The sequence below is a fragment of the Pelodiscus sinensis genome, chromosome 1, assembly GCF_052426305.1.
Source record: "Pelodiscus sinensis isolate ZL-2025 chromosome 1, ASM5242630v1, whole genome shotgun sequence".
In the NCBI taxonomy this organism is placed as follows: domain Eukaryota; kingdom Metazoa; phylum Chordata; order Testudines; family Trionychidae; genus Pelodiscus; species Pelodiscus sinensis.
In genome coordinates, this window is record NC_143052.1 from 333,985,508 (window position 1) to 334,002,406 (window position 16,899).

The 16,899-nt window shown below is 47.1% G+C and overlaps 1 protein-coding gene across 2 annotated transcripts in view; it reads right to left on the reverse strand.

Moving 5' to 3' along the window:
- Positions 1–16,899, reverse strand: part of CCDC83 (coiled-coil domain containing 83) — a 56,585-nt gene that overhangs the window by 34,141 nt on the left and 5,545 nt on the right. For both annotated transcript variants that reach the window (XM_075919413.2, XM_075919414.2), the window contains exons 2-4: positions 15,031–15,153; positions 6,736–6,820; positions 5,420–5,588 (exon numbers count right to left, since the gene is read on the reverse strand). In XM_075919413.2, the coding sequence (XP_075775528.1) occupies positions 5,420–5,588; positions 6,736–6,820; positions 15,031–15,116 (340 nt within the window). In that variant the 5' untranslated portion in view covers positions 15,117–15,153. The remainder of the gene's footprint in view (positions 1–5,419; positions 5,589–6,735; positions 6,821–15,030; positions 15,154–16,899) is intronic.

Below are 16,899 nucleotides of genomic sequence, written 5' to 3' on the forward strand. Positions count from 1 at the left end.
TCAGTGTGTACATTCTCCTTTCATTGTTAAAGGGGTTCTGATCCCGTTTGGGGGCTGGTTTCCTGGATGCTGTGCCTTGAATCAGGAGCGGCCCGAGGCCGGCTGCAGCAGCTGGCACCCTAGGTGGGGCGGCGCAATCGGCGCCCCTGCCTGCACGGCTGTCAATGGCTGTGATGTCATCACAGGGCGCCCGGGCCAGTGGCGCCCTAGGCAGCTGCCTAGCTCACCTAGGCTCACGGGCCGCCCCTGCCTGAAATTGCATTCTCCTCAGAGCTGAATTAATTCAGGATCTGTATTGCTCTTCGGGACGGTCATCTCAGCTCTGGGCCTTGGCTGGGAGAGACCAGGAGATCTGGCCCATCAGGACAGGGTAGCGAATAGCCTTAGAGAGCAAGGAAGTGAGTGTCAGTGGCTTTGTCAGCACACCGGGAAGCAGCTCTTCCAAGGGGGTCTTCTGTGACTGCACCGGTCTGTTTGTCCATCTGTGAGTCCGTTTTTTCAAGCACTCCTCCTATAAGGTAAGAACTAGGACCAGCAGCAAAGATGCAGAGATGGGACTGAAACATCTATAACCCCATTTAGCCAGCAGGGGCAGGGGTGGAAAAGGGGATAGCTAGCTACTATATTTTTCAGATAATTTCTCTGTTTGTCTGTGTCTATCTGTCCCCCAGCTGGGGGACATGAATCCCTCCCCTGGCTGTGCCCACTGCAGTTACAGTGGCCCTGGACAGCACTTCTCACCTGGCCGGAAGCTGTTACAGTGAGAGAGAGCTGGAGTTGTCCTCTCTCCCCAGTGCAGCCTGCATCTGAACCTCTCATCTCCTACCCCAGAACAATGATTTAAATAAAGAATAACCTTATTTGGATGCTTCAGGGTGTAGCCGAGCTAGTCTGTACAGGATAAACTTAAAAAACAACAAATGGTCTGGTCACACTTTATAGACTAACAAAACATGAATAGATGGTATCATGAGCTTTCGTGGGCACAGCCCACTTTCCTATGCATCCCTGCCATAAACCATGCTTGTTATTTGTGCCATGGAGCCGGAGCTGTCCCTGGGCATGCAATGGCCCCACATGGTCATGCTGCAGTTTTTGCAGCACTTTGTGCCAGTTGCCTTTCTAGTCCCGCAAGAGCTGGATCCAGAGCTCATTCTGGGGACCCTCTCCCTGGGTACAGGAGCTACATTCTGGCAACTGCAACCCACTGTGGAGAGGCATTTTTGGAGGCTTGACACCATTCTGGACCAGCTGGTCATGGAGAGGTGGGACGACCAGCAGTGGCTCCAAAACTTCCGCATGCGAAAGACTACCTTATTGGAACTATGTGCCTGGCTTGCCCCTGCCCTCTGGAGAGAAGCAGGTTGCAATCGCCCTCTGGAAGCTCACCACCCCCGACAGCTACCAGTTGGTAGGCAACCAGTTTGGTGTGGGGAAGTCCACCATCAGGGCCCTCCTCATGGACATAAGGCACTGTTGGGGTGCAGTCCCAGCAGAGGGGTGGGGAGAGTGTTGCATAAGGGGGACCCTCGGGAAAGGAGGGCTGGGGGCTGTGGGGGGTGGAGTGGAGGTGGGGGAAAGCCCTGTCCCCAGGGGCTTGTGCCGTTCTGCCCTTACACAGCCCTGCTGCTGGGGGGGGGGACCTCATAGGGGGTGGCTCCTGGGGTGTTTGAGGTGGAGGAAGGATGGGAGGGGTTCGGGCATCTCTCAAGGGCTCAGGCATTCCCTTTCTCGTTCTCTGTTTTGTGTGTTTGTCTGCTTCTGCAGATTGTGAGGGCCATCAACTCAATCCTGCTGTGGAGGGTCATCAGTCTGGGAGACCTGGACTCAATTGTGGGCAGATTTGCTGCCCTGGGGTTCACAAACTGCAGCGGAGCCATAGATGGGACCCACATCCCGATCCACGCATTGGACCATCAAGCGGCCCAGTACATAAATCGGAAGGGCTACTTTTCAGTGGTGCTGCAGGTCCTAACCACTGTGGACACTTCACAGACATTTCTGTCAGATCGTCGGGCAGGGCACACGATGCCCAAGAGTTCAGAAACTCCAGCCTGTACCACAAGCTGGAGATGGGCACATTTTTCCCCTGCTGAGACCTTGCCATTGGAGATGTGCAGATGCCACTGTGCATCATGAGGGATGTGCCCACCCCCTTGTTAGGCCCTAGTGCAGTTATGTTAAGACAGAGAATTGGGCCTAGTGCAGTTATGTTAAGACAGATCAAGGAAAGAGGTTAACAAAGGTTTCTGGGTAGTCCCTGAGCAGAACTAGAGATATGGTTCAAGCAAGGGGACCTCCCTACATGCTTGCTTGAGTTGCAGAAGTAAAATAAGTGAAAGGCTGCATTCCTATACCGGTTGTGATGGGAACAGCTAGTTTGAGAACTGATAAGGTAACTCCTTGTTTTTGTTCTCACCCTGATCTTAACGAACTGTCTCTGCCCTCTGTTTGTTTTAACTCCCTGTCTCCTTGTTGTTTGGTACTTGCCTTCTGGGCTGATAAGAAAACTGTTGACCCGAATTGCTTAAAGCCATGAAGTATATGCATTAACACTAGAAGCTTCTAATTAATTAAGGGGGGGCTGAGATGCTTGGGCAAATGTTTTATGACGTGACGGAACTGTCTATATAATCTTACTTGTTACTGAAATCAGGGCTGGTTCACTTGGGAGATGGGCTGCTCTCTATTGTAGTGCACACTATTCAATAAAGAGCTTGTGATTGGATCTTGCTGGTGTTGCCTGTCTCTTTGCGGTCAGACAACGAACGGAGGCCATCCGGGTACAATTCCCCGACACCCTCATGCCATGGCTTATGAAGCCGTATACTGGCCATCTGGACCCCAGCAGGGACCACTGCAATGCCCACCTGAACTGGGCCCAGATCCAGGTCGAATGTGCCTTTGGCCGCCTCAAGGCACATTTCCAATGCCTGCTGACCCACCTGGACGTGGGGGACCATAACATCCCCGAGGTGGTCACAGCATGTTGTGTCCTCCACAACATTGTGGAGAGGAAAGGGGAGGCATTCCTTCTGGGGTGCGGTGGGGACTGACACTGGCGGCAAGGGGTGAGCATTCAAGCAGCCGAGGACAGCTGTCATCAGACGGGCCCATCAGGTGGGAGTGTGCATCCAGGAGGCCCTGAGGGAGAGGTTCTCTGAAGGACCCCAGTAACTCTCCCCAGGGTCTCCCCAACAGGGGCCCTTGCAGCCCTATCTCTTCCCCACTACACCCCCTCCCTTTGCCCTTTCCCTGACCTCTCAATAAACACTCCTGTTTGGTTTTGAAAAAAACAAAATCTGTATTGATGTAACTTTAAGAAAAGGTGGGGGGGGGAGGGAAGGCTCATAACCTGGAGCGGGGGGCTCAGGGTTGTGAGGGTCATGGGGGGGTGGCTTGATGTGCCACCTCGAGTGTGGGGACCTCGTTGGGGTTGGGTGGGTCCGGGGACCGCTGGCACCATGCATGGTTCCACACAATCCAAGTCCTCGCAGATCTTGTGCACCAGAGTCTGCTCCATGTCACGCAGGATGCTGATGTGCTGGCACATGAGGTCTTCTTGGACCCTGGCGCGTCTTTGGGTCCCCAGACTCTGGAGGCTGGCTGCAGTAATGTGGCTCAACCCTCAGTCCCAGCTGGTCTGGCTATGGAGAACACAAAGAGGGAGAGGTGGTCAGTCATCCATGCAGACACTGTCCCTGAGGCCCTCCTCTGTGAGCAGCAACCAACAGTCCTTGGGGCAGAGGAGAGGGATGTTCCGGGAGCAAGGCTATGTGTGGCATGCCAGTGTACTGCGTGTGGCACTCCTCAGTCTGTCTGGGGTCGTGCCTGCACCCTTGAGGCTAGACTGCTTCCTGCATTGGTGGCTCCCCCGCTGTGGCAGGATGTGTGTGACCTCCCCTGAGCCTGCCAGCAGGATCCCACCCGTGTTCAGCGGCTGCCTGCTGCATCCACATGCCGCATACTAAGACTGCACACGGTTGCACGGGCACGGACCGCAGCACAATGTCCAGCCCGAGTGACACTCGCCTCCTGCCCCCTGTGCGCCTGCCTCCCCCGCCTTGTGTGTGAGACACAGTGAGACCACTCACCTGAAGATCCCTGGGAGACATCCTGGCTCACTGGCACCGGCTCCAGGGACAGGGTCACGATGTCCGTCTCCTCCTCTTCCTCCGCCTCTGGTTGGCGCTGGTCCTCCTTCTCCTCCTTCACTGAGACCTCTGGCCAGGTGATGATGGGGGTCTCCAGGCTGGAGTCCACAATGACAGGTGGAGAAGATATTTTCCCACCCCCCAGGATCCGGTGCCATTCGTCAAAGTAGAGGCAGGTGATATCCCTGGCGGAGCTCCTTCACTTTACTCCAGACCTGTTCCAAGGTCCAGGAAGGGTGTCCGCACTCGGCCAGAGACTCAGCCATCTGGCCATAAGTGTCCACGTTTCAGCACTTGGACCGGAGATCCTGCAAGGTCTCCTCCTCACCCCACAGCTGAAGGAGGGACAGGATCTCCAGTCTGGACCAGGAGGGTGCCTGCTTCTTGGTCCCCTTGGGTGGATTCTGGAACCTCTGGGACTGCTCCCTGCAATGGCCAGAGGAGTCTCGGGGGGCTTGTGGCTCTGCCATGGGTGGCAAGGCCTGTGGCAAGGAGAGCAGAGTGGTGAGTTGCTGCTCCACAGCCGGCTTCCTGCCACAAGGCTTGTCCAGGATGCCTACCGCTTGAAAGGGGACCAAGAGACAGGAACTATAGAGTTGTGATTACTTTGTATGGAGTGGCCACCAGGTCACCTGTGCTATTTCCTGGAGGCCTCTTCTTTTGAAAAAAAAAAAAAAAAAGCCCTCCCCCCGTCCACACACACCTTTTTCCGAAAGAGCTCTTTCGGAAAAGGCATTCTTCCTCGTAGAAAGAGGAAAAAGCCCTCCATTCTTTAGATTTACTTTCGAAAGAACGCAATTGCAGAGTGGATGTTCCGCAAGTTTTGTCAGAAAAACAACTGTTTTTCCGACAAAACTCTGTAGTGTAGACATACCCAGACTGAGCAGAGACCAGGAAAATCTGAAACCTGATTCCAGAAGGCAGACTGAAAAGTTCTGAAATCAGACAAGACAACAAGCCCTCAGGATGGAGGGGTCTGTGCCCAGCTTAGTTGAGGATGGAAGACAACTTGTATGTTTTTTCAATGTGGATCCTCGAGAAGGAGTGGAATTTTTCTTTACTGACTTTGCTGGAGATCCAAATCACTGTAGCAACCAAACCAGACTGAAAGTTTGGGAGATGCAACTTGACTGAGGTAAACCTAGGGAGACACTAGCCTGACATCAGACCAGGTAGATAGGTAGTACTACTTTTAGTACAAAATTGAACTCAACTCTAACTATGAAAAACGGGAAACAGCATCCCATAACTAACTTACTACTCACCTTTCAGAAGCATTTCTTGGTCTCTAACATACTGCCATTTCTCCCTCATTGCTGCCTCTACATCATCCCTGGTTACAGTCTCCTTTTGCTCTAGTTCTTTCTCCTGTATTTTCAAATCGCTTAGTAGATCCCTGATGTGTCCCAGCTGTTCTGCCTTCAGACAGTCATTCTATGAGAGGAACAACAGTAAGATATATAATAAAAGGAGGGTTAAAAGTTTCTTACAGGTTAGGAAGAGTTCTTTTTATGCATCTTCGTATGAACTGGGGGTGAGGGGAACTTCAGTTCCCTCCTCCACACAACTAAACCCTTACCTTGCTTTAAGTTATGATAAGAGAAGCCTGGATACAAAATTTGGTGGTCTTTGTTCTTACCCTTTAGGAGGATTCCTGAACAGATGGACGAACAGACAGACTTGCTCACTCAAGTATACAGACAAATTCTCTCAAGTATAGCGAGAGAGAAACAAAAGTGAGTATTTCTTCACACAATGCACAGTCAACCTGTGGAACTTCTTGCCAGAGGATGTTGCAAATGTCAAGGGTTCAAAAAAATAAACTACCTAAATTCATGGAGGATAGGTACATCAATGCCTGTAAGCCAGGATGGGGGCAGATGGTGTCCATGGCCTCTGTATGCCAGATGCTGAGAATGAGAGACAGGGAATGATTGCCTGGTCTGTTCATTCCCTCTGGCCCACCTGGCACTGGCCACTGTTGGAAGACAGACTGCTACCTGGCAATGTTGCAAATTGAGCCTGCAAAGTTGAGCTGGGCTCTTTTTCTCATTTTTCACTATATTTGAGGTTACACAGGCCAAACTAGTCCCTCCCTCATTTTCACTAGTGCAACACCCACTACATCAGAAGTGATTATTTAAATGGCATCTTCTTATTCAACAAATCTCTGAATCATTATCTGCTCACTTAAGTGACAGAAATAAGATCATACTGCTATTTATTCCTCTTAGCCCTGCCCAGCCAGTAATGCTAATTGATTCCATTTCTTTTTGTTCAGCACCCAAAGAATTGTTTACTACAGTCCAAATTGTTATTCCCACGCAACCCATTTTTACACTTGCTTTTAGAACAGACCAGCACTTTAAGTTACATATAATCTAGGTGACAAAATTATATCTCCTTAAGCATATAAAATAATTCACTAACCATGTTTGCAAAATAGGCTTTGCAAAATATTAATTGCTACTAATACTGTAGTTACAATAAGCATGTTTAGTTTACAATGATAAATTATTTAGTTTTACTAGGTAAATACGGTAAAGAGTATGAGATGGAAAAGAGATGCATGTTTACTTACTCTTTCATGATATTTGTCATTCTTTTCTTTTAGTTGCTTTAGTTCAAATAGAAGCTGATTAATTGCCTCTTCTTTTAACTGAATTCTGAAGAGAAAGAAGCATATAAAGAAAGAGTCATAATACATCTATGGAAGAGAGAGGGAAGGAGTAGTTATTTTTAGATGCAAATACTAGTTATGCTTTTTGCCTATGGATCTCAAATTGCTTTGCTAAGGTGAGTGAGCATTGCTATTGCCATATTATACATGGGGAAACTAAGCCTCAAAGCAGTTAAGTAACTTTGCACAGCATCACACAGTGAGCCAATAACATAGTCAAGAGTAGAACTCAGATCTCTCCACTTTGTCAGCTGCCCTGTTTCCAGGACCATGCTGTCTCCCTGATAGGTCAACCAATGCCTCTTCAATGCACAATTTTGAATGAGAGGTGGAAATTCCATGGGTCTCTAGTCACAGATTCCACTAAATTGTCCTGACAGAGGTTGGAGTTTGCTCCCTACAGAAATATCTGGAGATTTGGCTTCCACTATGCATTCCCTGCTAGTGGGCTATACTGAAACACACAAATATATGCACGTGCACACACATATGCATACAACTTGTTACAGCAAAAAAAGGGAACTGGCCCTTAATAATTGTATTGCAGAAAGGCTGCTTCCACAACAGTGTGGAAAGGCTTCCTGTTATTCAAACAGGCAGCTTCCATTGGCCTGTTTCTGACCAGAAATCAGCCAATGGGATTGTGCTGGGTGTGGGAGCAACGACTGAATCATCCCTCCTCCCTTCCGGTTTTTAAAGAGAAAACACCCTGCAGCCGCGTTTCTGAGTGGCATGCAGGGCTGCGGGTAAGCCGGGGAGCCTGCGTGGGGCTCCCCACTGCCTCCACGGGCCAGATCTGGTGGCTTGGCAGGTCAGATCCAACCCACAGGCTGTATTTTGCCCAGGCCTGCTCTAGTCTGTCCAGCCTAAGTTCTAACTCTTGCTTCCTGAAAGTTCTGGACTTTCAATATCTGTTTCTCCGCAGACTAAAAAGTAACATGTGCAAAGAAACAAACATGCGGGATGGGATTGTTTTTGTTCTGTGCCTATGTGGTAGTGGTCATAGGTCAAGCACAGCAGTGGAGTTAGTTAAGATATTGTCTTAAGACAGAGATAATATATAAGAAAGGACGGGGGCAGCATAGAAAGGAACAATACAGTAAATTGGCAAGAAAACGGAAGACATTATTCAGCACACACACGACTTCCTATATTCCCCCACACTTTTCCCACAGAAAAACTGTCACGAGACACCCTACCTGGGAATATTTTGAAGAAATTTGTCTCCTTGGTAAAAAAGGAAAATGTGTCTAGTGTGAACAGTGCAGGTCACAGGGGAGCTGCTGGAGTTCAGGGGCAGGCCCCAAGAACCTCATCTCCCAGAAAACATGCAGGCCACAAGGGGAAGATGCTGGAGGCCGGGGTCAGCCTTCAGAGCCCTGACCTCCCCAAACATCCTGCAGGCTGCAGGGAGGGCTGCTGGGAAGGGCAGCCTCTCAAGCCTGCTCCTCCCAAACAACCTGCAGGCTATGGAGAGGCTGCTGGAGGCCAGGAGCAGCTGCTGGAGCCCGGTCCCCACCAGTCAGTCTGTAGGCCACAAGAGGGGGAGCTGCTGAAGAGGAGGGCATCCCCTAGAACCTCGTCCCTCCCCCACAACTCGCAGGCCACAGGGGGGCTACTGAGGCCAGGGCAGCCTGCAGAACCTTGCCCCCACTTCAACAGCCTGCAAGCCATGGGGGGGGGGGGGTGCTGCAAGCCAGAGGCAGCCCTAGGAATCTTGCCCCCCTCAGACAGCCTGGAGGGGGCAGCAGCCTCTAGGACCTGGTCCCCCCAGGCAGCTTGCAGGCCGCAGGGCGAGACAACTGAAGGAGGCAGTAGCCTCTGACGCTCCAAAGCCCGGCCTCTTCCCAGACAGTCTGCTGGCCCTGGGGGGTAGGAGGATGAGGAGAGCCTGCTCCCCAGAAAGCTTACAGACTGCAGGGGGGTCGCTGGAGGCCGAGGGCAGCCCACAGAGCCTGGCCTCCCCCAACAGCCTGCAGGCTGTGCGAGGGAGGGTGCTAGGGGGACGGAAGCCCCCAGAACCATGCTCTTTCTACACAGCTTACTGGCTGCAAGAGTGCCTCTGAAGGCAGGAGACAGCCCCCAGAGCTTCATCACCACCTCAACATCCTGCAGGTTGCAGGTTGGAAGGGATGATGCAGGTCAGGAACAACCCCAGGAACCTGCCCCCCACAACCTGCTAGCTGCAGTGGGGGCGGCTGGAGACAGCTTCTGGAACCTGGTCTCCCCCAGACAGCCTGAACGCTGCAGGGGGGCCCTTGAACAGGCAGCCCCAGAACCTGTCCTCCCGATAGCCTGCAGGCCAGGTGGCGGTGCTAGAGGGCACAGCAACCTCCAGAGGCAACCGGGAAAGGACCCGCTGGCAGGGGAGTGCAGCCCTGGCCTCCTGGCAGGAGTCACCACTGGAGCAGCACCACCCTCACCGCCAGCCCTGGTAAGACCCCACCACAGCCCCTTGCCCTAAGCCACCCGCCCACTGCCCCTCCTCACCTCGAAACTCACTCCAGCCTTCATTTTCCTTCATTTTTTAAAAATACAGTCATTGAAATAAAGCATGTATATTTTTCATTTATTTAAAAAAAATTACTTCAGTTAAAGACCCAAGCAACACCGGGAACATCTGCTAGTTAAATATATTAGGTTACTAGTTATGCCAGTTTCTAAAACCATACTTAATCTACTTCATACCTCTTTCTAGAACTATCTTATTCTGGGGCCCAATAAAGGCATATGTAACCAATTACTGTTAGTTCCTCTACTGTTCCAACAATTATCATTCTTCCCCCCATTCCTATTAGCATGAATTGAGTCAAAAAGAGATTTTTTTTCTCAATAATTTTGATCTTTGGATCATGCAGGGATTTAGTCATGTAAGTTGCAAGTTATCAGTGTTGCATCTTCTGCTATCAATATGCCATTCTGGATATCTGTTCCAAGGCATTCTTTAGATTCTCTCAAAGATTTTAAGGTTATTAAGAGGAAAGTATAGATTGAAGACATGGAGGAGCCTTTGGCTACAGTAAAAATGTACTACCGATCAAAGACATTATGGTTCAGTAGTTTGCCCAATGTTTACTAATTTGCTGCTATTTAAATTGCGTTCATTTTATCAAAATTCTTCTGGTCTATTTTGCTACTCTGAACATTGATGCTGATCTTAACTTTCATCATAATGGGTGAAGGAAGTGTCAAGGGAATCTGAGGTTTAGCCATCTGATGATATTAATGTCTCTGGTTTTGGTTTTTCAGTATCAAAAGCACATAGATATAGAATACATTCTCAGGGATTTTCGTTATCCTGAAAGCACTATCAAAATTATGTCAGATTCAAACAGCCAATGAACAGGCTTGATTAACAATCTCTTCGGTACTGTTTTCTTCTGGAATATCACATGCAATATTTAAATCAGACTAAAATCCAGTACCAAAATAATTTGATAACTCATTGTGGCACATCACCATAGTTCACAAATGAGTTGATAAAGGTCAAACCTCCCTTGTCCGGCACCCTTGGAACCTGAGTGGTTATGAACCACAGAGTTTGCTGGACAAGGGGAGATCAAGGCTCCCTATCCAGGTGTAGGGCTCTGCTCCTAGCTGGGGGTGCACTCCCTGTCACCTGCTGCTGCTTCCAGCCCCCCACCCTGCCAGCCCTGGCTGGGGCTGCATTCCCTATCATACCAGCCCCGCTACCTCCAACCTTGTTCAGGACTGCACCCCCCACAGCGCCAGCCCAGGCTGCACACCTAGCTGCCGGAACTGCTGACTCCAGCCCTGGCTAGGGGTGTGCTCTCCACTGCCAATCCCAGCCAGGACTGCACTCCTTATTGCCGGCTCTGATGCTCCAGCCCCGGCTGGGGCTGCGCTCTCCCACTGTACCAGCCCCGGCCAAGGCTGTGTTTCACACTGCGCCAGCCCCATTGAGGCTATGCTCCTGACTGCTGGGCCCATTGCCTCTAGCCCCGGCTGGGGCTGCGCTTCTTGCCACCAGCCCTGGATGGGCTTCACTCCCCACCTGAGGATCTACTCCCCACCACCAGTCTAGCATGGGTTGCACTTCTGAAACTGGGCAGCCTGGATTCTCTAGTCTAGCAATATCTGTGGTCTGCCAGACCAGAAATCCTGGAGTTTAAAGGTTCAACCTATACTATCAAACATTGCATTAGGAAATTCTATTAATGATTTAAAAACTAGCAAAAAATCTATGAACAGTAATGGTAGGAAATTTCAAACCAAGAGAGAAAAAGCAGACATGGAAGTTTTTTTAGTACTTGCCAAATTAATCCTTAAAATATACCTGAGAGATAGGTTCATATGTATTATTTTGCTAATTTGTACAAATAAGAAAACTGAGGCAAACATTAATAGAGGTCATTAACATTAACAGAGATTTACAGAGGTCCTGAGGGAAAAAATAAGATATGCAAATCTTCCACTATGGTATTAAGAGATTAAAAATAAATTATTGTAATTCCCATATCATCAGAAGACTCTCCTGACAAATGAGGCATCTGTTGAGATGCTGGAACTGCCAAAACTGTGAAATGACAAGAAAGCTATTGTTTTTCTCAGCTTAATAACACAGTTTGACTGTTTTGCAATGGGATGATGTATCACTTTCTTTGTTGATTTATTGAGCCATATTCATCCCTAATTTAACTCAGCTGAATCTGATTACTCTATGGGAGCGCACAGTGTGCTTCTTGCAAAATGTTAAATAAAGTTTATGCAGTTCTACAGAAACACTACACAAAATCCTGAAAACTCTGGCAAAATACACTTGATCTGTAAGCAGCTTCTATTCTGCTGCCTGGCTTTGTGTTCCTTTTCCAGACACTGAGGCTTTGTCTACACTGCAGGGCTTTTATGCAAAAAGTTTTTTGCAGAAGACATCTTCTGCAAAAACTTCTTGCTCAAAGGCACATCCACATCTCAAAAGCACATTGCAAAAGCAATGTGCTTTTGCGCAAGAGAGTGTCCACACTACAGACACTCTTGTACAAGAAAGTTCTGATTGCCATTCACAGAATGACCATCAGAGCACCCGTGCTTTTTCAGATAGGCTCTTTTTGCACAAGTAACCCCTGCAGACCGTCCACACATGACTTTTTGCGCAAGAGTTGTAGCGCAAAAAGGAGTTACTCCTCATGGGGAGAGGAATAACTCTACCGGCAAAAGCCTCCTGTCCTGTCGATTTACTGTATTATTTTTTTTGTGCCAAAACGCGCCTGAGGTCTGTATGCTCTGCTGTTTTTTGAACAAAAACGGCCATTTTTGCACAAAAACCTTGTAGTGTAGACATAGCCTGAGCTAGTACTTGTTATCCTTCAAATGCTCATGTGAACTATTGAATATTTGCCCGCTGCTGGGGGCTTTTTCTTTCCAAATTAAGTCTGATAAAAGTCACAGAGCTAAAAAAATTCAGATAGCTAGTAAATCAAATTATACAATAACATATTGATATGTTCTCCTCTTTCCTCCCTTCTCCACTGCTTTAACATTTTTTTCACTTTAGGGCTTTCCCTCCATTATTTTCAGTCATCAGTGGACTGTCAAACATGTAGCTTTTCCCAGTGCCAATAGTTTACAATGAAAGAACTTTCCATATGGCCATTTCCACAACTATAATATTTAACCGTGACTGTGTAACTTAGAAACACAGTCACCATAACACTGGTTCCAAACAACACTGTTCAGTTTGTGTCGACACAGCAGCTTTTTCTACCATCATGACAACTATGTTTGTGTGGCCACACCTGCCAGCGAAGTTGCCTGAATCCATACAAGTGCATGCTGGAGAAACATGTTCAGCTTACCTGTTGTTGCCTCAACAAAGAACAGACTGCCTCAAGGACATGCAAGCAGACACAGAGAGCAAGACAGGCTGGGATGCCTTCCCCAGGAAGTAAAACAGATCCATATGCAGAAGAGGTGTGAAGGGGTGTGAAAACATTCCTCGTGATCCCCCAAGCAAGAATGCTCCAGCCAGCCAGGGGAAGGCAGGAGTGTTGCGCTGCCAAAGCCTTCTTCCCTCATGCTCTGACTAGCCGGGGAAGGCTGGGGCTGATTTCCCCACTTGCTTGGAGGGCCATGGGGGGTGCATTCAGAGGTATAAAAAAGTACCTCCCCCCCTCCCCCCCCCAGAAATTCCTGCATATAGGCCAGTCAAACTGGTTACTTAAATACAGTTTGGGAGGCTCATCTCCAGTGAAAAATAGAATAGTGTGCTGAACTATTTACAAGAAGGGAACCAAGTGCCAGATATGCCTTCAGCAGGGACAAAATACTGTTAACTCTCATGCGGAGTAACTAAGCTTTAATCCTATGGAGATATGTCTTCAGAAACGACCCTCCCAGTGACCAGTTAGAGATACAATTCAAAGTTGTAGTGTGGATGGGCCCTTAATCGGCTATGGGTCTTGATGGATTTTGTGCCATTAGAAGGTGTTATTTATAATAACCAGGGATTTTACATTCTGACATGAATCTGTGATGTATCTGATTATGTAGCTATTGAAAGAGGGAGGACTCAACTTAGTTAGAAAGATACAGTTGGGGCAACAAAATATGTGCTCCCAACCAGTTATAAGAACTGAGCATTGTTTTTAGTAGGGGAATTGTATGCTTAAGATACATCAGTTAGTAACAAATTAGTAACAGCATGATGAATGTAAATAAATAATTCCTTTAGCCACATGTGCCACTAATCCATTAGTAACCTGACAGAAAGTCCTTGTGTGAGCAAGGCCAAAGATGCTATCTTTTGGTAACCATCTTTCCATTCAGTTTGCAAATCCTGGAATGAGGCCAATGATGCTTATATATAGCTACATAAAATGTTAAAGCTGCAATTTTGCCCAATGTGCTAGTTCTACCAAAGATACTAAATAACACTGACTTTTATTTGGTTGTTGTTTCTGATCTTTGTTAATACATTGAAGCAAAGATGATTCAGTAACTACTATGTAACCAGTAATCCGAATCTATCTTTGACAAGAAATCCAGGAGAAGAAAGGATGGAGTCTATGATTTTGGGGAGATCATTTCTAGATTATCTATTTCAGGAGATATATTTGTAAGATCCAATGGATCCACCAGCTTTTGTTTGTTTGTTTTTGGGGTTTTTTGTGGTCATATATCATGCATGGATCCTGCTCCTATTGAATTAATGAAAATAAGGAGTAAGTAGTGGGATCCATAGTATGTCAAGACTGGCTTCTCCTGATAAGCTTTCTGAAATATGACTTTAAAAATGCTTTTTTAAAAGTCACACTAAACTTACTAGAATTCCAGTTCGATCTCAGAGATAGGTAACTTGGAAACTTTTCACAAAACATTATCACTGGGCCAGCATAACTACTGATCTTACATGGCATAACTTCTAATTTACACTGTTGTGAAATGAAAATTGGGTCCTTTATGTTCAATGAACAATGTCTGTGGGCTGGATATTTACCCTATTAAGGCTGCTTTTTATTTTTAAGTCACTGGGATTTTCGATGGGTAGCCTAATGATGATATAGGGAGAGCACCGTTGTACTCATGAGATTCCCAGCTGACAGAATGGCCCCACAGGATCTTGGGCAGTGACATAACTTTTAGCAGCCCTGAAGCTGCTCTGTTACTTCTTGAAACCAAACTAGTGCCTGGCAAAATGAGGATCTGGAGGTTGTAAAAGTATTTCTCAGTCTACTTCACACCCCACCCCGAGTTGCACTAGCAGACCAGACTGCTAGCCCTGAGTATCTTGTTCAGTGATTTCATATCTATGTGAAATCTAGGCAATCTTAGAAATCTACAATTACCAGAATCAGATGTCAACTTCAAATTTTTTTGTCTGATATTTATTATTAATAGACAAAAGGCCCATTCTGTACAAGTGTATAGATACGTTACTTTAAAAAAACTTTGAGAAAATTCAAGCAAGAGGAATTCCTAATTCCTAACCCGAGCAAAAACTAAAATGTTTGACCCATTTTAAACATTTTCTCCCATATGCACAGGTTTATAATTTGCATATTTCTAGAATATCCATAAAAACCACAAAAAAGTACAAAAAAATAAATTATAATCATCACATTTCTCCATGTTATAACAGCAAATATTTTGACTGGCTATGGTAAGTGCCTTTTGCTGTCTGTTTTACATGTGACAAGCATTTTATACAACTTGAGATTTTAAATTAATGAAACATACTGAAATGCCAGCAAGGCTTCTGGGAAAGATGATCTAGCTTGTAACTGCCCAACCTGATTCTCTTTTTTCTTCTTCTTCTTCCCCATGGTTTACGCTGTATTTATTCTGGATATTAGAACATATCTAAGAAAAACAAATGAAGAAAATTAATGATCTCTATATCTACACATTCTTACCTGGCTGTGGCACCTGCAACAAACAGCTCTGAAAAAGCGACGAAGAGTCCTGTGGCACCTTATAGACTAACTGAAGTGAGCTCTGAAAAGGTGATCTTTTTATGAGGGAGGGGGAGAAATAGTGAAACATTAAATCAAAGGCTAACCCAAATCACTTACCAAAAAATCTTTCCAATTTCAGATTGGTTATTTTCTCCAAAATCTAATATTATAAAGTTACCTGGTGATGTTTAAAATAAGTTTAGAATACAAAATTCCTTACCTGTGAATACAAAGGAGCAGCAAGGTCTGAAGTAAACAGGATGAAATTCAAAAAAGAAAATGCACAGTACTCCACTTAAGAAATAACAATCACACATAATACCTAGGAAAGAGCACTGCAGAAAGAGATGTGGGGGTTAAAGTGGATCACAAACTATGGAGTCAACATTATAACACAGTTGCAAAAAAAAAAAAAAAAAAAGGAAACACCATTCTAGAACAGGAAGCAGCAACGTGCGGCCATGTCATAAGTGACACGCACAATATCAACGGGCTCCCCATTACTCCCCCCAACCACAATAGGGAACTCATGTAGGTGATCCAGCATCGTGCCTCCCACAAGATTGGAGCCAGCGGTGGCTTCCTGCGGGGCGGGAGCCCATTCATTGTGCATGCCCTGCAGACATGAGACTAAGCAAGGGGGAAAGAGGGTCTAGGCACGTTCGCACACCACAGGGTATGTGACACAGCGTTATGTGTGCGTTGTCTCTGCTTGCAGAAGCGGAAAAGATATACGTCAGCAGTTTGGCCCTGTCCCTTTCTCCACTTGGGTGATGACTTCAAGGCATGTTCCAGGCTAGTCAGTTGCAGCCAATGGGGATGGTGGAGGGGGGAAGAAGGCGGCATCTGCATGCATTTGCACTGAAGGCCAAAGTCTAGCAGTTCAGGCTGGCCTGGGAAACCCCTAGGCTCTGTGCCAGATCTGGCTTGTGGGGAAGTGCACACGCGCTGCTCCTCCCCTCCCCACAGGAAAAGCTAGAGCAGACCCCAGGACAGGAGACTAATCAGGGCACGCTGTGGAGAGAGCCCCTTCCCCTCCCAGGAGAGTGGCTCAGCCCAGGGCAGGAGGGCTAAATCTTGGCACAACCCTTCGGAAAGGTTGCCGGCCCGTTTTAAAATGTATTAGCAGGAGTATTATAAGAAAGAGAAAAGACATAATTCTGTGTCCAGTTCTGGACGCCACATTTCAGGAAAGATTTGGACAAACTGGAGAGAATCCAAAGGAGAAAACCAAAAATTATTAAAAGTCTAGAAAACAGGAAAGATTGAAATAACTGGGTTTGTTTAGTCTGGAAAAGAGAAGTCTGAGGGAGGACATGATAACAGTTTTCAAGAACATAAAAGGCGCACAAGAAGGAGGAGGAAAAATGGCTTAAATTGCAGCAAGGGAAGCTTAGGTTGGACATTAGGAAAAACTTCCTGTCAGGGTAGTTAAGGAATGGAACAAATTGCCTAGACAGGTTGTGGAATCTCCATCACTGGAAGATTTTAAGAACAGATTAGACAAATACCTATCAGCAGGGCTCGCCGAACCGCAGTGAGCCCCGCTCGCGAGCCACGCTGTCCGGCTATCTGCGCATGCGCAGATTGCCTGAACCCAGCTCTTCCGGGTTGCAATCTACTCGCCATGGGCGAGTAGATTGCATTATTT